The 19732-nt window shown below is 44.8% G+C and overlaps 2 protein-coding genes across 2 annotated transcripts in view; both read right to left on the bottom strand.

Annotated features, from left to right (window-relative positions):
- LOC109909494 (ras-related protein Rab-38-like) overlaps positions 1 to 5400 on the bottom strand; it is a gene marked incomplete at its 3' end in the record, with an annotated part of 8045 nt that extends 2645 nt beyond the window's left edge. The window contains 1 exon segment of the mRNA XM_031796324.1: positions 4965 to 5400. Coding sequence (XP_031652184.1) covers positions 4965 to 5163 — 199 coding nt within the window.
- An 85-nt stretch (positions 5401 to 5485) lies between these two features.
- Positions 5486 to 11822, bottom strand: LOC109909278 (dipeptidyl peptidase 1). The gene is made up of 8 exons (XM_020508348.2): positions 11090 to 11822; positions 10671 to 10816; positions 9429 to 9589; positions 8649 to 8804; positions 7702 to 7820; positions 6799 to 6930; positions 6467 to 6699; positions 5486 to 6356 (listed from the first exon to the last, which is right to left on the bottom strand). Exons 1-8 carry the CDS (start codon positions 11247 to 11249, stop codon positions 6090 to 6092), a joined length of 1374 nt encoding a protein of 457 aa, XP_020363937.2. The 5' UTR covers positions 11250 to 11822; the 3' UTR covers positions 5486 to 6089.
- Positions 11823 to 19732: the final 7910 nt, after the last annotated feature.

The raw sequence follows: 19732 nt of genomic DNA on the forward strand, positions 1-19732 counted from the left end.
CCCACCAGAGAGAGAGAGCGAGAGAGAGAGAGAGAGAGAGATAAGTGCGCCCACCAGAGAGAGAGAGAGAGGAGAAAGAGGGAGCCCACCAGAGAGAGAGAGAGAAAGAGGGAGCCCACCAGAGAGAGAGAGAGAAAGAGGAAGACCACCAGAGAGAGAGAAAGCGGAAGACCACCAGAGAGAGAGAGAAAGAGGAAGACCACCAGAGAGAGAGAGAGAAATAGGGAGCCCCCCAGAGAGAGAGAGAAAGAGGAAGACCACCAGAGAGAGAAAGAGGGAGCCCACCAGAGAGAGAGAGAAAGAGGAAGACCACCAGAGAGAGAGAGAAAGAGGAAGACCACCAGAGAGAGACAGAGAGGGAGCCCACAGAGAGAGAGAAAGAGGAAGACCACCAGAGAGAGAGAAAGAGGAAGACCACCAGAGAGAGAGAGAAAGAGGAAGACCACCAGAGAGAGAGAGAGAGGAAGACCACCAGAGAGAGAGAGAGGTCATAGGTGTGTAAATTCCTCTGCTTACAGCAGTGTAATAAGTGGAATGTGCTACTATGACTCCGTCTCCCATCACTGACTCCTATAGTTACTATCAAAGCTGTTTACTAGTGTGTCCAGATGTTATCACAGACTCCTACTGTCATTATCAAAGCTGTTTACCAGTGTGTCCAGATGTTATCACAGACTCCCACGGTCACTATGAAAGCTGTTTACCAGTGTGTCCAGATGTTATCACAGACTCCCACGGTCACTATGAAAGCTGTTTACCAGTGTGTCCAGATGTTATCACAGACTCCCACGGTCACTATGAAAGCTGTTTACCAGTGTGTCCAGATGTTATCACAGGCTCCCACGGTCACTATGAAAGCTGTTTACTAGTGTGTCCAGATGTTATCACTGTCTCCTACTGTCATTATCAAAGCTGTTTACCAGTGTGTCCAGATGTTATCACAGACTCCCACGGTCACTATGAAAGCTGTTTACCAGTGTGTCCAGATGTTATCACAGACTCCCACGGTCACTATGAAAGCTGTTTACCAGTGTGTCCAGATGTTATCACAGACTCCCACGGTCACTATGAAAGCTGTTTACTAGTGTGTCCAGATGTTATCACTGTCTCCTACTGTCATTATCAAAGCTGTTTACCGGTTGTGACCAGATGTTATCACTGTCTCCTACTGTCATTATCAAAGCTGTTTACCAGTGTGTCCAGATGTTATCACAGACTCCCACGGTCACTATGAAAGCTGTTTACCAGTGTGTCCAGATGTTATCACAGACTCCCACGGTCACTATGAAAGCTGTTTACCAGTGTGTCCAGATGTTATCACAGACTCCCACGGTCACTATGAAAGCTGTTTACCAGTGTGTCCAGACGTTACTGGACACGGCCATAGTCTTTGATAGGGCCCAATCCCAAATGGACCCCTAGACCCAGGGGTGTAAAGTACTTAAGTAGTACTTTAAAGTATTTTTACTTAAGTAGTATTTAGTAGTTTTTGGGGGGTATCTGTATTTTACTTTACTATTTATATTTTTGACAACAGTTATTTCACTACATTCCTAAAGAAAATATTGTCTGGTTTACTCCATAAATTTTTCCTGACACCCAAACGTACTTTTTGAATGCTTAGCAGGACAGGAAAATTGTCCAATTCATTTTATCAAGAGAACATCTGGTCATCCCTACTGCCGCTGATCTGGCAGACTCACGAAATACAAATCATTTGTTTGTAAATGATGTGTGTTTGGAGTGTGCCCCCGGCTATCCGTAAATTTAAAAAACAAGAAAATCTAAGTCTGGTTTGCTTAATATAAGGAATTTGAAATTATTTATATTCTGAACTAGAATATAAAAGCAACAATTTCAAAGATTTAACTGAGTTACTGTTCATAGAAGGACATCAGTCAAGAGAAATACTTTCATTAGGCCCTAATATACGGATGTCACATGACTGGTCAGGGGGGCAGCCATAGGTGGGCCTGGGAGGGAATAGGCCCACCCACTTGGGAGCCAGGCCAACCCACTTAGGAGCCAGGCCCAGCCGATTAACATTAAATTCTCTGGCAAGAGCTCTGCCTGACATTCCTGCAGTCAGCATGCCAAATGCACAGTACCTCAAAACTTTATGGCATTGAGTTGTATGACAAAACTGCACATTTTAGAGTGGCCTTTTGTTGTACCCAGCACAAGGTGCACCTGTGTAATGATCATGCTGTTTAATCAGCTTCTTGATATGCCACACCTGTCAGGTGGATGGATTATCATGACAAAGGATAACATGCTCACTAACAGGGATGTAAACAAATCTGGGCAAAACCTGAGAGAAATACACTTTTTGTGTACAGTTGTGGCCAAAAGTTGAGAATGACACAAATATAAATGTCCACAAAGTCTGCTGCCTCAGTGTCTTTAGATATTTTTGTCAGATGTTACTATGGAATAGTGAAGTATAATTACAAGCATTTCATAAGTGTCAAAGGCTTTAATTGATAATTACATGAAGTTGATGCCAAGAGTCAATATTTGCAGTGTTGACCCTTCTTTTTCAAGAACTCTGCAATCCGGCCCTGGCATGCTGTCAATTAAATTCTGGGCCACATCCTGACTGATGGCAGCCCATTCTTGCATAATCAATGCTTGGAGTTTGTCAGAATTTGTGGGTTTTTGTTTGTCCACCCACCTCTTGAGAATTGACCACAACTTCTCAATGGGATAAAGTTCTGGGGAGTTTCCTGGCCATGGACCCAAAATATCTATGTTTTGTTCCCCGAGCCACTTAGTTATCACTTTTGCCTTATGGCAAGGTGCTCCATCATGCTGGAAAAGGCATTGTTCGTCACCAAACTGTTCCTGGATGGGTGGGAGAAGTTGCTCTCTGAGGATGTGCTGGTACCATTCTTTATTCATGGCTGTGTCCTTAGGCAAAATTGTGAGTGAGCCCACTCCCTTAGCTGAGAAGCAACCCCACACATGAATGGTCTCAAGATGCACTCACACCTGCCTGCTGCCATTCCTCAGAAAGCTCTGTACTGGTGGTGCCCTGATCCAGCAGCTGAATCAACTTTAAGAGATGGTCCGGGCACTTGCTGGACTTTCTTGGGCGCCCTGAAGCCTTCTTCACAACAATTGAACCGCTCTCCTTAAAGTTCTTCATGATCCGATAAATGGTTGATTTAGGTGCAATATTACTGGCAGCAATATCCTTGCCTGTGAAGCCCTTTTTGTGCAAAGCAATGATGACTGCACGTGTTTCCTTGCAGGTAACCATGTTTGACAGAGGAAGAACAATGATTCCAAGCACCACCCTCCTTTTGAAGTGTCCAGTCTGTTATTTAAACTCAATCAGCATAACAGAGTGATCTCCAGCCGTGTGTTAACGAGAGAATCACTGACATGTCAGCTGGTCCTTTTGTGGCAGGGCTGAAATGCAGTGGAAATGTTTTTGGGGGATTCAGTTCATTTGCATGGCAAAGAGGGACTCTGCAATTAGTGGCAATTAACTTGATCACTCTTCATAACATTCTGGATTATATGCAAATTGTCATCATGCAAATTGAGGCAGCAGACTTTGAAAATGAATGTGTCATTCTGAACTTTTGGCCACGACTGTATGTAAAACTGAGATCTTTGATTTTAGGTCATGAAATCAACACTTTACATGTAGCTTTTATTTTTCCATACATTTCTATTTCATTTTTATAAAGTATATTTAAAATCAAATAATGTTAGACTTACTTAAGTAGTATTTTACTGGGTTAGTTTCACTTGAGTACTTTTCTATTCAAATGTATCTTTACTTTTGACTTAGTAATTTTTCCACCACTGCCGAGACCTAGACCCTACGCCTTATAAATGATTGGATTTGATTGATGAAAGCAATACGTTCAAGCTTCCACTTGTTAAATACTCTCAGATCTCCACAAGTACATATTTACGTAAGGTCTTGCCTACAGGTTCATCTGAGATCGGGCCTAGGTGTGACATTCTACAAGTGTATGATCAATAGAGCAAGGCTAGTTTAAGCAAAGCACAAACTCCAGTCTGAGTTAACGTCAGCTGGCTACCAGCTGACTACATCAAGCTAAACTGAGAAACCATCCACATGGCATTGCTATTTTGGTACGGCGCTCTATTTAAATTGACCACATAGTTCAGCTGTTTCGTTGCTGCAAGACGTGTTTCCTTCCAAGGCTTTGAAAGCTTGTGATCATGTAGTTACTGACGGAAATGAGTCAAAACCCCTTATCAGAGGCCATCTAAGGCAACACTAAACACTGGGACGTTGCAATGTCTCGTGAACACATCCGCTTCAATTAAGGGTATGAGAAAACAGTTCAGAATATCCCTCCAAATTGAGCTGCATGAAGCAATGCATCAATCTATTCTGAATACAATAGGTAGCAGGGCATTCTCGATCCCGGAAGTCTTGTCGGTTCTCGTTCACGATAAACCCATTCTGAGCCTCAAATCTCCCTCACGAGTGCGAGACACATGACTGTACATGCAGGCGTGCGCACCGGCTGTACCGGCCAGAGAGTATAGAACAGAGAGCGCGCACAGAAGCATCAGACGAATTTCTCCAATAACCGCCACTCACGTGAGATAAGGCCAATACGCCTACCGTGTAACTTAACTGCCATCGGTTCCCAACTTCTGCACACGAACATGACTGTTGTGTAATATTACAAAACATAACGCTCCCTAAAATTGTTGTATTACATGTTGCCGTCAGTATACAATACATCCAATCTTGTTGATACACATACTCCGTAAAAGACCACTCCACAGAACCTAATAACTACAATTCTCTCCCGTCTTCCCATCCCGCGTCTTACGTTGTAACTTTGACAAGCCTTCAAACCTCTTACAAATGACATGTAATTTATCCAAGTGAGGCCAAATAGCATAATACTAGAACGGGCCTGCCTGTGACCCCATTGGAGCGGTGTCATGCGTAATGCTTCTCCTACCTGCTATGTCCCAAAGCTGTAGCCGTATGGTTTCATGGTCCCAGTTAAGGACCTTCAGGGCGAAGTCCACTCCTATTGTGGCTCGGTAGTTTGGGCTGAAGTTCTGGTGGACATAGCGCTTGATGATGCTAGTCTTGCCCACCCCCAGGTCCCCTATTACCAGGATCTTATAGAGGTGCTCCTTGTGATTGTTCTGCATGGCGACCGCGGAGCGCTACGGTAGGACATTAATACGCCGTGATAACGGTAGAGAAGAGACTGTGGAGCGGTGTGCTCCAGCGATCCTGAAGGAACGCCCAGAGAAGTGGGGCAGAAGAGGGTAACAGCGGGATCTTGTGACTGGCGGGCCTAAGGCGTGAAAGCTGGCAGCTGGGCTGACCCCATCTGAAGTTCATACAGTTATCTGAAAATGACTTAATTCTGAATAAATGGCAAGACATGCAACAGCCCATCAAGAATATTGAAGTTGAGCACATATAGTTTAAGATTTGCCCAGATGTCAATATATAAAAGTCACTGAACATATTTCTAAAACTTTATTTTTTCAAATTATAAAAAGGAAAACAAAATCTGAACATGCATGATGTGATCTTATTGGAAAACTGACATTTCTAATGAAAGGCAACCACTTCTGAAGTGAGGAAAAAAAGGCACCAACATTGAATCATAATACTGCATCCCTTCCAACAGCATGAGCCAGTCCCTTTGTACATTCCCAGGAGACTCCAAGTCACAGCATCAGCAGAGATAGGAGAGGACAGCACAGAGATGACTAGCAACAAGGTATATATTTAAGATCACAGGACAGTCTCCCCTGAGATTACAGATAAAGAGTAGAGGTTCTCTGCCCTCCTATCAATCACCAGACTAACTACTAATAAAACTAGAAATCCCAGTTACAGGGCATTATAGCAGGTTCCCTTTTGGCATCATTCACAAATATCCATCTGACTGTCAAGGACCAGACTGTCTAGTGAGCGTGGGGAACACTTCTACAGTTAAACTCTGACAATGTCCCAGCCATTTCAAAATATTACATTTATATGCAATTGTAGACTTCAGGCTAGGTTCCAATTGAGAAAATGCCTAAAGATGAACCCTTTCCCTCCTACCCCCGTAGACCCTCTACAGTTTAGGGATGGGCTTGGCTGCCACAGCGATGCTCTCAATGGCACATTCGTCAGACCCCCGTCTGACCCTGAAGAAGCCCTCCTCGCCCCACTTTGTCCCCCAGCTGTTCTTCACCACCCAGAACTTCTGACCCGTGACGTGACATTGGCCGTAGCCCACCAGCAGCACCGCGTGGTTGGTCAGCTCAAACGGGTTGTAGGAGTCATGGAGGCCCGTGTGGTGGTAGATACCCTCCTTGTAGTGCATGAAGTCAGGATACACCTGGACGAGAACAGTGTGAGGAAGACACCTGGCCATTTTGACTTAGAAAAACTAATGGCCATCACTCAGATAAGCCAATGCACAAACAAACGTGTGTGTGTGTGTCCCACCTCAAAGGCCACCCCCATGGGTCCGTTCTTGACCAGTTCCAGCATCATGGCAGACTCACTGCAGCCTCCGTAGAACCCTCCCACGTAGCTGTAGTCCGAAGTGTAGTGGCGGAGACAGCCATCGGGAACGTCACACGGGGAATCTGTCCCAGCGTACGGATAACACGACTCTTCCACGATCCCAAAGTCCTGGACGTACTTCCCAATGAGGTAGGGGAAACCACCGTCACAACCTGAGAGGGAGGAGAGGGGGAAGTAAGAGGGCTTAGATATGGGGAGAAATACACAAACACTGTTAAGGTACAATTATGCAGAGTGTGTTCACTCATTACCTTGGGAGTACTGGGAGCAGGACACGACCTGCTGTGGGCTGAAGATGGGAGTCTCGGTGTTGTTGGTTTGGAGCCGGACACGAGCCTCCAACATTCCCATTAAGGCAAAGGAATAGCAGCTACCACACGAAGCTGGAACCCACAGAGTACCAATCAAACCCTGCACTGTCACAACCAATCAAAAACCTCACTGTAATATCAGTCACCACTAAGAACCAGACACCCGGTCAAGCAGTCCGTGGATCATCTTTAACCTGCAACTAGAGTTCTGTGGGAATGAATCCTAAAAGCCCATTTATGCTGGAGATGAAAATGTGGTCAGAGGCTTCACATGGAGGGTGACGCAATTGTGGAGCCTCCGGAGGTATGCAGAGGCAAAATGAAGCTCCGTACCACATCGAGACTCAAACTGTAACAATGCAGAGGGCGCCGTATAGCTCTATTGACATGATTGGTTGACAGGTGGGGGCGGTACATCCTGTATAAACAAACTCACTTCCTTCACAATAGTTCTGCAGTAAATGCTGCATGGCCACTGTCGACCATGCAGAGCCTTCAGTAAGGGCCCCACTTCATCACACAGCTATTAAAACCCCTCAACAGAGCCCCTATATCCCAGCCCTGCCGTTGCCCTCTCAACCAGCTATGCAACAACTCACGACACACGAGCATGTTGTCTGTGGGGTTGAGACGGGAACGATGGCCACTATAATCCAGGAGGAATCATTGATTTAGCAGTTCTCTAACTAGGACAGGCAGTGGTACAGTGTGCCCTGTAGAGGACATTCCCAAGGCCTCAGACACAGCAGAAAGGCTGAACATTAAACACATGGGTTGTGAGAGGAGACATTTTGCCAAGAGTCACGATAGACAAGTGTAGGTATTTGACCCGGCGTGCGTTACCCTGGTTGCGGACAGGACTGAGGTAGTTGACTCCGTTGACATCTCTCCAGTCCCAGCGCTGAGGGAGGCCGGCCGCCATCTTGGCTAGTGTTGATGTCACAGGGGCGGGGCCAACACGTCTGGGGAGGAGCATAGACTCATACAATAAGGGTACACCATGGACATGTTTTGCAATGAATCCAAAATGAGTGTTCCGATTGAACACCTTTAGGTACTACCTCCGTTTTAGAGTCCTGCTTCATACCTACCGACCACCAAGGTGATCTCTCCTGAGGTGATCACTAGTCTCCCCCACACTATGGATTGGTGTCACCGTAATGACTGTACTTAGTTCAACATATCTGACACCAAACCATTCCTTTAAAACCCATGAGGGGGGAGTGAACGAGTGGAGAGAAATACAACTCAGCTGGGGGTTGAGAGAGAAAGAAACCTCAGGCATTTGTAAGCCCTTGTACAGAGTGCCTCTTACTATCCGTCATACCAGAGCAGTCTAGACGAGTTGGGGCCAGAGACCGTGTCCCATTATCCTAAAACAGAACCCTCTAGCCTTGGACTCATCTGCCATGACTATTCTCTCCAGGGGCACAACTGTCACTGTGGACCTGTCCCTCCCACATGATGAAATTGCTTTTGTCACCCCCAGTTTGATCGTTGGAATGTGATGCAAAGTGAGGCGAAGGTGTGCATTAGGACCATGCGGACGCCGCCGAGCAGTCAGGTGGGCTGTGTGGAGTGTTTGACAGGATAAAATATAATAAATGATGTCCCCCCCCACACTTAAAAAACAAAGTTAAGTTCCTGATTGTCCCCCTTTTCTTTCAGAAGTAACAAATCTCACAGCTGACAGACATCCTGCTTCTTCCTAGTGTGAAGTTCACCAAAATGAGTTTCATAATAATTGAATTCCTGTTTCAATACATAGAGTCACAAGTGAGTGACTGTACCTGGGGATGTGTGAAGCTGGTCCCCCGGCTCTGTGCATTAGCTGCTGCAGATTGTAGGTCTCATGTTCGCTGTAGGCCATGGCTTTCCAGGAGCTTTGGGCCACATTGATGGAGTCAATGAAGTCCAGGTTGTGTTTGTAGGACCTCTGGAGGAACCTGGGGGAGGGGAGGGAGGCGTAAACAGACCTACACCAACCTGGGGGAGGAGCAAACAGACCTACACCAACCTGGGGGAGGGAGACGTAAACAGACCTACACAAACGTAAAGACTGATTCTACCGCTGCATTGCTTGCTGTTTGGGGTTTTAGGCTGGGTTTCTGTATAGCACTTTGACATCGGCTGATGTAAAAATCAGGCTTTATAAATATACATTTGAATGACTTGATTGACATATACCCCACATGAGAGGAGTAAACAGACCTACACCAACCTGGGGGAGGGGAGGGAGGAGTAAACAGACCTACACAGCCTGAAGGAATGAAAACAGAATGAACAAACGCAGGAGCACTAGAACAGCCAGAGGGAGAGAGCACTGCTCAGACCAGAACACATCACACAACACACGAGCAGTGACTGACAGCCGATGTAACAGAGAGTCTAAACTAAGCAGACTGCTTGTTTTTCAATATGAGCAATGCTCACACTAAAATGGGACCATGGATGAAAATAGCCTTCTAGCCAATTATAGTACTTTAATGTGAAAACATAGGTGATTATTGGAGAGCATTATTACTGGGCACAGAGTGTCAAGCCTGCTATTAAACCCTGAGGCTACTCACAGGTCATTGGGATGGTAGCGGTGTGTGTCTACGGAGCGAGGGGGTGTTGGGACAACCCTCTTGGCAGTGAAGCAGGCCCAGTTGTTTCCAAGAGAATCATGGACCCAGCCTGGCAGAGTCTGGTCACAGTAGCTGGTCACCTCAGAGCCCTGCTCAGAGTACTGGAACAGAGAGGAGAAAAATCAGTCTGTACGAGGCGTCCCTGTGTGTTGTGTAGAAAGAGGACGATCACATATTGAATCTTTATGGCCAGAGTTAGAGATTAAAAAACACAAGAGCTACAAGTCAGTGATGTTTTATGCAAGTGGATGTGGCAGTTCCCCTGATAACCGCTTTCAATATGAGAGAGTGAGCAGACAGTGTGGTGTTATGAACAGCAGCAATGAGTAACTAACACTGGGCTTTTCCAGTGAAGCATGTGGTGTGTCACTGTGCTGAAACAAGTCCAGACGGTTTCAATAAGGAAGTACAAGTGACGTGCAGACATCAGCTAAACCATGTAGGAGGGACAACACTGAACATTTCCCCTGATAGTCACAAGGAAGTCACGTGAAAAAGGCAAAACGAAATACAACCCCGAATGAAAAAGGATCAACACAACACTGAAAGGATCTTTGAAACACAAGCCTGAATATATCAATGTAGCAACTGAGATGTAAAAGTCAGAATAGTGACTGAACCACCAACCCTGCAATTACAGGAAAGGTGACCAGCCATGTGTCTGAAACTTAATGTACAAGGCTACAAGGTTGGAGGACTTCCATAGCGGGAGGTCGGCTCATCAGGAGGAATATTGATGGCATTGACTGAGCTAAACTGACCAAGATGCACCTCTAACACATAAAACATCACAATTCTGCCCCAAAACAATGACAGTTCCTCTCAACCAGTGGCTTATGGCCTTTTTAGGTGAGAGCTGATGCAGCCCTTTGATAATCAGAGTCCACTGTCAAAGACAAGGATGTGAAATATTTTGCTTGTCCATTCCCAGCACACCTCTCCAGGGAGCTGCTATAGAAACATCTGTGCAGCACGTCAACATCCCATCAACAATCCTGTAGCAGATAGAATATGGTGGAACAAGGATGTGGTCTTTTCTGTAGCCTACAGGCTGGAGATTAAATGACAATGTCATTCCATATCCACCAAAAATGTTCCAGACCTCTTGACAGAGATCGTAGTATGCTACTGTTATAGACTAAAGTGGAACCCTGAATGAAACAAGTGAGAGCTTAAACCTGCCTTGAAGAAGCCAAACCACTTGTAGTCGTTGAGGACAACCTCAAAGCCCTGATTGTAGATGAGGGTGAAGAATCCCGTGTTCCCCAGGTCGTCCACCGCCACAGACAGCTTCTCCAGGCGCACCGTTATCGACTTATCAATGGTGTCTTTTTAAAACAGAGACATTTTGGTCATTACTTCTCAATTAAAATGGGAGCTTCTTCTCTACTGCAAAGTATGACGGGGTAGACATGGTAACATTGGGCAGAGGTGAACGTTGTAACAATGACACAATGCTCGATACAAAAGCTAAATCAATAGCCTACAAACTAAGGCAATAGACTACCGGGTCAAGTTAACACTTGAACCAATTAAAAGTGTGTTACATAGCCTCCTTGATTGCTTAAAGCGAGAGGTCGTTCCGTATTTCCAGCTCTTACCCATCATAGAGCAGTTGATGCCTTTGCCTTGTCCCCCCTTCGATACTTGGAACACCCAGGAGCCCAACAGGTCTTCATATGTGCAGTTGGCCGGGGTATCAGCCTGGGAGCCCTCCACCCAGAGCAGGAACACACACAACAACACACCGCTCACCTTCATCGCGTCACACCACGCTCCTGTTTGCAGCACTACGCAGAGATTTGAATCTACGATAATAACTAGCAAGGAACTTGAGTCTACGTATAAGAACAAATTACAAAGGTTACGCTATATTTCCCCAAACTGCGATGCACCTGCGATACGGGTTTGTGCCTTGTCCTCTGCGATTTTGTACAATCAGAAGTAACTTCCCCTTCAGTCATATGACTCGCTGCAGCTTATCACGTGACTCGCTGGGGCTTTTTGAGAGAAGACAAATATTATTTATTATATTGTCAAGAAAGCCGAGTGACCCCCTCTAACAACGGAAATACATGTCCTCAATGATTGAAGGCAAATTAGGTCAGGTGGAACCATTGTAGCCAATGATGCACAACTTAGTCATTTTTCTCAAAGTTGCCGGAATGCAACGTGAATCCAATTATATCAGTACATTTGTAACAGCCTAAACATTATGAAACTTTTATTTGATCAAATTAGCCTCTAGTAACTCGACACTTTCACATACAGATTTTGGGCGAAGTAAATCCTCTCGCTTCACCTGTTCCTGTCTGGAGGAGAGGATCGAATTGGAAAGGGAAACTGCAAGTGTCTGTAATGACTTTGGGGTGTTCCTTGTTGAGGCAAATTACATTCAATTGGTTTTCAGCTGTGAAGACACTTCACTTCAGCAACTCTGCTGTTGCTGACTTTTAGAATCTGTAAGTCTTTCATCAGTGAAAGACAAGCGTTTTATTGGATAATGAGAAGATTCAATATAATTTTTTATGTTTTTTAAAGGTGTGTGTATAGGATATAAATTCAGCAACAACAAAAAACGTCCTTTCACTGCCAACTGCGTTTATTTTCAGCAAACTTAACATGTGTAAATATTTGTATGAACATAACAAGATTCAACAACTGAGACATAAAATGAACAAGTTCCCAACGGGGCTGTGTACATTTGGGTTCCAACGGTGCTGTGTACATTTGGGTTCCAACGGTGCTGTGTACATTTGGGTTCCAACGGTGCTGTGTACATTTGGGTTCCAACGGTGCTGTATACATTTGGGTTCCAACGGGGCTGTGTACATTTGGGTTCCAACGGGGCTGTACATTTGGGTTCCAACGGGGCTGTGTATATTTGGGTTCCAACGGGGCTGTATACATTTGGGTTCCAACGGGGCTGTACATTTGGGTTCCAACGGGGCTGTGTATATTTGGGTTCCAACGGGGCTGTATACATTTGGGTTCCAACGGGGCTGTGTATATTTGGGTTCCAACGGGGCTGGATACATTTGGGTTCCAACGGGGCTGTATACATTTGGGTTCCAACGGGGCTGTATACATTTGGGTTCCAACGGGGCTGTACATTTGGGTTCCAACGGGGCTGTGTACATTTGGGTTCCAACGGGGCTGTATACATTTGGGTTCCAACGGGGCTGTATACATTTGGGTTCCAACGGGGCTGTACATTTGGGTTCCAACGGGGCTGTGTATATTTGGGTTCCAACGGGGCTGTGTACATTTGGGTTCCAACGGGGCTGTATACATTTGGGTTCCAACAGGGCTGTATACATTTGGGTTCCAACAGGGCTGTGTACATTTGGGTTCCAACGGGGCTGTGTACATTTGGGCGAGTTTTTTTCTCTCATCTGAGTATCGTCGGTTCACCAGCAAAAATAAAATTAAACCATCTAGTGTTCAGCGAATTAACAACACAATGTCAAATACAAGCAGCCTAGTCAAATAATTAACATCCAATCACATTAACCGTTACTCTCTCGCCGGAATTCCACTCGGTCCGTATGTAGCCAAAAGTAGCTGCTGCTCATGTTGGTATCTGTACGGATGGTGCAAAAGCCACGACAGGGAGACATAGTGGAGTGGTAACGTGTGTGTAAGCAGTTTCTCCCAACGCCACTTGGGTACACTGCAGCATCCACCACGAGGCTTTTGCTGCCAAGGGAATGCCTGACAGCTTGAAAGACATTTTGGACACTACAGTGAAAATGGTTAACTTTGTTAAAGCAAGGCCCCTGAACTCCTCGTGTATTTTCTGCGCTATTCAATGATATGGGCAGCGACCATGTAACGCTTTTACAACATACAGAAGTGCGTTGGTTATCAAGGGGCAAAGTATTGGGATACGAGCTTAAAGTATGCTTTACTGACCATAACTTTCACTTGTCTGACCGCTTGCATGGTGACGAGTTTCTCACACGACTGGCCTATCTGGATGTTGTTTTTTTCTCACCTGAATGATCTGAATCTAGGATTACAGGGACTCTCCACAACTATAATCAAGGTGCGGGACAAAATTGAGGCTGTGATTAAGAAGTTGGAGCTCTTCTCTGTAACGGCTTTCTTTAGGTGAAGTAGAGGCGGACCAAAATGCAGCGTGGGTGTTATTCATTGTACATTAATAAAGAAACTGGACACGAATAAACTAACAAAACAACAAATGTGCGAAAACCTAAAACAGTCCTATCTGGTGCAAAACACAGAGACAGGAACAATCACCCACAAACACACAGTGAAACCCAGGCTACCTAAATATGGTTCCCAATCAGAGACAATGACTAACACCTGCCTCTGATTGAGAACCATATCAGGCCAGACATAGAAATAGACAAACAAGACATCCAACATAGAATGCCCACTCAGATCACACCCTGACCAACCAAAACATAGAAACATACAAAGCAAACTATGGTCAGGGTGTGACATTCTCTGTCTGTCTTTTATGTCTGCATTAACAAGGACAACACACAGGACTTTCCATCATTGTATGATTTTTTGTGTGTAAATGAACTCAAGCTTACGGACAACGTCAAATGTGAAATAGCGAAACACCAGAGTGAGTTAGGTGCCTAATTACGCAGGTACTTTCTCGAAAGCGATGATACAATCAACTGGATTAATTATCCCTTTCATGCCCTGCCTCCAGTCCACTTACCGATATCTGAACAAGAGAGCCTCATCGAAATTGCAGAAAGCAGTTCTGTGAAAATGTAATTTAATCAGAAGCCACTGCCAGATTTCTGGACTGGGCTGCGCTCAGAGTATCCTGCCTTGGCAAATCGCGCTGTTAAGACACTGATACCCTTTGCAACTACAGTTATTATTATTTCACTTATAATTCACTGCATCACAATTCCAGTGGGTCAGAAGTTCACATACACTAAGTTGACTGTGCATTTAAACAGCTTGGATATTTCCCTACAATGATGTCATGGCTTTAGAAGCTTCTGATAGGCTAATTGGCATCATTTGAGTCAATTGGAGGTGTCCCTGTAGATGTATTTCAAGGCCTACCTTCAAACTCAGTGCCTCTTTGCTTGACATCATGGGAAAATCAAAAGAAATCAGCCAAGACCTCAGAAAAAATTGTAGACCTCTACGAGTCTGGTTCATCCTCGGGAGCAATTTCCAAACACCTGAAGGTACCACGTTCATCTGTACAAACAATAGTACGCAAGTATAAACACCATGAGACCACACAGCCGTCAGGAAGGAGACGCGTTCTGTCTCCTAGAGATTAACGTACTTTGGTGCGAAAAGTGCAAATCAATCCCAGAACAACAGCAAAGGCCCTTGTGAAGATGCTGGAGGAAACAGGTACAAAAGTATTTATATCCACAGTAATACGAGTCCTATATCGACATAACCTGAAAGGCTGCTCAGCAAGGAAGAAGCCACTGCTCTAAAACCACCATAAAAGCCAGACTACGGTTTGCAACTGCACATTGGGACAAAGATTGTGCTTTTTGGAGAATAGTCCTCTGGTCTGATGAAACAAAAATAGAACTGTTTGGCCATAAGGACCATCGTTATGTTTGGAGGGAAAAGGGGGATGCTTGCAAGCTGAAGAACACCATCCCAACCATGAAGCACGGGGGTGGCAGCATCATGTTGTGGGGGTGCTTTGCTGCAGGAGGGACTGACTGGTGAACTTCACAAAATAGATGGCATCATGAGGTAGAAAAAGTATGTGGATATATTGAAGCAACATCTCAAGACATCAGTCAGGAAGTTAAAGCTTGGTCACAAAGGGGTCTTCCAAATGGACAATAACTCCAAGCATACTTCCAAAGTTGTGGCAAAATGGCTTAAGGACAACAAAGGCAATGTATTGGAGTGGCCATCACAAAGCCCTGACCTCAATCCTATAGAACATTTGTGGGCAGAACTGAAAAAGCATGTGCAAGCAAGGAGGCCCACTAATCTGACTCAGTTACAGAATCTGTGCAGAATATCTAGGCCCTCCTTGGTTGGTGACAGCAGTACCAGATCATCAGCAACAGTAGACATTTGACTTCAGATTCTAGTAGGGTGAGGCCAGGTGCTGCAGACTGTTCTTGTGCCCTCGCCAATTCGTTGATATATATGTTGAAGAGGGTGGGGCTTAAGCTGCATCCCTGTCTCACCCCACGGCCCTGTGGAAAGAAATGTGTGTTTTTTGCCAATTTTAACCGCACACTTGTTGTTTGTGTACATGGATTTTATAATGTCGTCGGTTTTTTGTCTTACGGTCATTTGCTAAAAAGCCCATTTAAGATTTGCTCAGTACATTGAGGAACTGTACGAGTCTGCTGTTAATGGTAATGCAGAGGATTTTCCCTGGTAGATATTGAGGTCAAATTTGTCTCTACTTTTGTGGATTTGGGTGATAAGTCCTTGATTAAAGAGTTGAAGTATAGCCAATTGGAATTTGTGTTCTGTATATTTTATCATTTCATTTAGCATACCATCAACCTTTTTGGTTTGGAAGGTGTGTATTGTCTCCTGTAGTTCATTCAAGGTAATTGGAGAGTTCAGTGGGTTCTGGTCATTAAAAGTTGATTCTAAGATTTGTATTTGATAATGTATATGTTTTTGCTGTTTGTTCTTTGTTATAGGGCCAAACGGATTGGAGAATGGGTTTACCCATACATCTCCATTTAGGATAAATACTTCTTTGTGTTGTTGTTTGTTTAGAGTTTTCCAATTTTCCCAGAAATGGTTAGATTATATGGATATTTCAATTACATTGAGCTGATTTCTGACATGCTGTTCCTTCTTTTTCAGTAGTGTATTTCTGTATTGTTTGTTCAAATATACTGGTTAGGTTTTCTACTGCCAAGTTTACACCTTCACTATTTTGGTGAAACCTTTTGTCCAGGAAATCGTCTAGAAGGGATTGAATTTGTTGTTGCTTAATTGTTTTTTGGTAGATTTCCACTCTCTCTGTCTCTCCCTCCCTCTCTGTCTCTTCCTCCCTCTCTCTCTCTCTCTTCCTCCCTCCCTCCCCCTCTCTCTCTCTCTCTCTCTCTCTCTCTCTCTCACTCCCTCCCCCTCTCTGTCTCTCCCTCCCTCTCTCTCTCTGTCTCTCCCTCCCTCCCCCTCTCTCTGTCTCTCCCTCTCTCTGTCTCTCCCTCCCTCCCCTTCTCTGTCTCTCCCTCCCTCCCTCTCTCTGCCTCTCACTCCTTCCCCTCTCTCTCTCTCCCTCCCTCCCCTTCTCTGTCTCTCCCTCCCTCCCTCTCTCTGCCTCTCACTCCTCCCCCCCCTCTCTCTCTCTCTCTCTCTCTCAGTTTAATTCAAAGGGGCTTTATTGGCATTGGGAAAAAGAGACAAGACACATAACACCATCAACAAAAAACAATTAGAATTCCCCCCCCCCCCCCCCCAGTGACTGTGCTAGCTTAATATGGCTCTCTGGGCGACCCCCCCCCCCCACTTCAGCACCCCCACCATTCTGCACTAACTGTAATGTATATTCACACATTTGCAACAACACAAATAAATAATAATAACATTTAAAACTATATAAATATAAAAAATATATACACAAATAAGACTCATAAATATCAAAAAGGAGTAACAAAGACAAATAGAAACAATTGTAGTATATAAATACAAATGAAAAAGATAATTGATTTGTTACACTATTATCCTACTGCTAACAAAAAAACACAAATAAAACTAAATTGCACAAATCCTATAATCACACAAATACACAAACAGAAACACACGTATGAAGAGGAGAACCTGATTATTACACTATTGAAGAGGAGAACCTGATTATTACACTATTGACGAGGAGAACCTGATTATTACACTATTGAAGAGGAGAACCTGATTATTACACTATTGAAGAGGAGAACCTGATTATTACACTATTGAAGAGGAGAACCTGATTATTACACTATTGACGAGGAGAACCTGATTATTACACTATTGAAGAGGAGAACCTGATTATTACACTATTGAAGAGGAGAACCTGATTACACTATTGAAGAGGAGAACCTGATTATTACACTATTGAAGAGGAGAACCTGATTATTACACTATTGAAGAGGAGAACCTGATTATTACACTATTGACGGGGAGAACCTGATTATTACACTATTGAAGAGGAGAACCTGATTATTACACTATTGAAGAGGAGAACCTGATTATTACACTATTGAAGAGGAGAACCTGATTATTATACTATTGACGAGGATAACCTGATTATTACACTATTCAAGAGGAGAACCTGATTATTACACTATTGAAGAGGAGAACCTGATTATTACACTATTGAAGAGGAGAACCCGATTATTACACTATTAAAGAGGAGAACCTGATTATTACACTTCAAACAGGAAACACAAACTAAATTGCACAACTAATTGCATTACTAATTGCATTAGTACTGTACAAAGTTATAGGGGAGCTATTTGATAGATTCCACCGCTCCCCCTTCCTCGGGCTTCCAGTGGGGAGACCTGAGGTCAACCTACCCCCGCCCCCCCTCCCCATCTCATACTTCTGAGTGGTAGACCTTCCCAGGCAGTAGCCTGCCTAGCTCACAAACTAGAATCAGGGCGCCCACTCAGACAAGGTTAATTGACCCACAGTCCCACACGGTGACATGATATCATTGACGTGACGAGCAAATGAGCAATAGAAAACTGATTGTGCAAATGTCACCATTCTGAATCATTTGTGATTTTAATTTTAAAAAATTTAACAATTGTGCGGGTGTCCCATGCCACCCCCGGGAAGATGCCGCCCTGGGCGGCGGCCAGTGTTGCCTAAGCCTAAATCCTCCACTGCTCTCCCCTCTGAGACAGTGAGGAGTCATTGACACATCTCACATCCTAATTGGGTCTGTCTTCTGAACTGAATCACACAGGAAAGACCAACCCATGGTATGAGACCCCATCCCTCATATTCTCCACTACTTAGTGACTTAGTGTCTGCACGAGCATTAGGCCTCATCTATACAGGTGCATGCACGCACGCACACACACACACACACACACACACACACATTCACACACACTCCACACACACCTAGGCCTACACACACACCTGGGCCTACACACAGTTATACACACACTAGCCGGTATGTACCATTCACATAAGTGAGAAGCAGCATGTCTCAACTTCTCAGAGCTCAATCTGGCCTGACCACCAGTGTTTAATGTTATTAGATAACACCACTGTGACAACACTCTGCTGTGCTCAGTAACTAAACACACACACACAGCACTCTGCTTTGCTCAGTAACTAAACACACACACACAGCACTCTGCTGTGCTCAGTAACGAAACCCCCCCACACACACAGCACTCTGCTGTGCTCAGTAACGAAACCCACACACACACACACAGCACTCTGCTGTGCTCAGTAACTAAACACACACACACACACACAGCACTCTGCTGTGCTCAGTAACTAAACACACACACACACAGCACTCTGTTGTGCTCAGTAACTAAACCCACACACACACACAGACAGCACTCTGCTGTGCTCAGTAACTAAACACACACACACACAGCACTCTGCTGTGCTCAGTAACGAAACCCACACACACACACAGCACTCTGCTGTGCTCAGTAACTAAACACACACACCACTCTGCTGTGCTCAGTAACTAAACACACACACACACACAACACTCTGCTGTGCTCAGTAACTAAACACACACACACACACAGCACTCTGCTGTGCTCAGTAACGAAACACACACACACACAGCACTCTGCTGTGCTCAGTAACGAAACACACACACACACACACACACAGCACTCTGCTGTGCTCAGTAACTAAACACACACACACACACAACACTCTGCTGTGCTCAGTAACGAAACACACACACACACACAGCGCTCTGCTGTGCTCAGTAACGAAACCCACACACACAGCACTCTGCTGTGCTCAGTAACGAAACCCACACACACAACACTCTGCTGTGCTCAGTAACGAAACACACACACACACACAACACTCTGCTGTGCTCAGTAACGAAACACACACACACAGCACTCTGCTGTGCTCAGTAACTAAACACACACACCACTCTGCTGTGCTCAGTAACTAAACACACACACACACACAACACTCTGCTGTGCTCAGTAACTAAACACACACACACACACAGCACTCTGCTGTGCTCAGTAACGAAACACACACACACACAGCACTCTGCTGTGCTCAGTAATGAAACACACACACACACACACAGC

This window comes from Oncorhynchus kisutch, linkage group LG18 (assembly GCF_002021735.2).
Source record: "Oncorhynchus kisutch isolate 150728-3 linkage group LG18, Okis_V2, whole genome shotgun sequence".
Classification (NCBI taxonomy): Eukaryota; Metazoa; Chordata; class Actinopteri; order Salmoniformes; family Salmonidae; genus Oncorhynchus; species Oncorhynchus kisutch.

Excerpts from the sequence above, each read along its gene's own strand:
- LOC109909278 (XM_020508348.2), bottom strand. The coding sequence starts at position 11,249 with ATGAAGGTGAGCGGTGTGTTGTTGTGTGTGTTCCTGCTCTGGGTGGAG. Across the intron at positions 9,590-10,670 it reads AGTGGTTTGGCTTCTTCAAG|TACTCTGAGCAGGGCTCTGA; the intron begins GCAGGTTTAAGC and ends TCTCTGTTCCAG. Across the intron at positions 7,821-8,648 it reads CCAGCTTCACACATCCCCAG|ACGTGTTGGCCCCGCCCCTG; the intron begins GTACAGTCACTC and ends GCTCCTCCCCAG.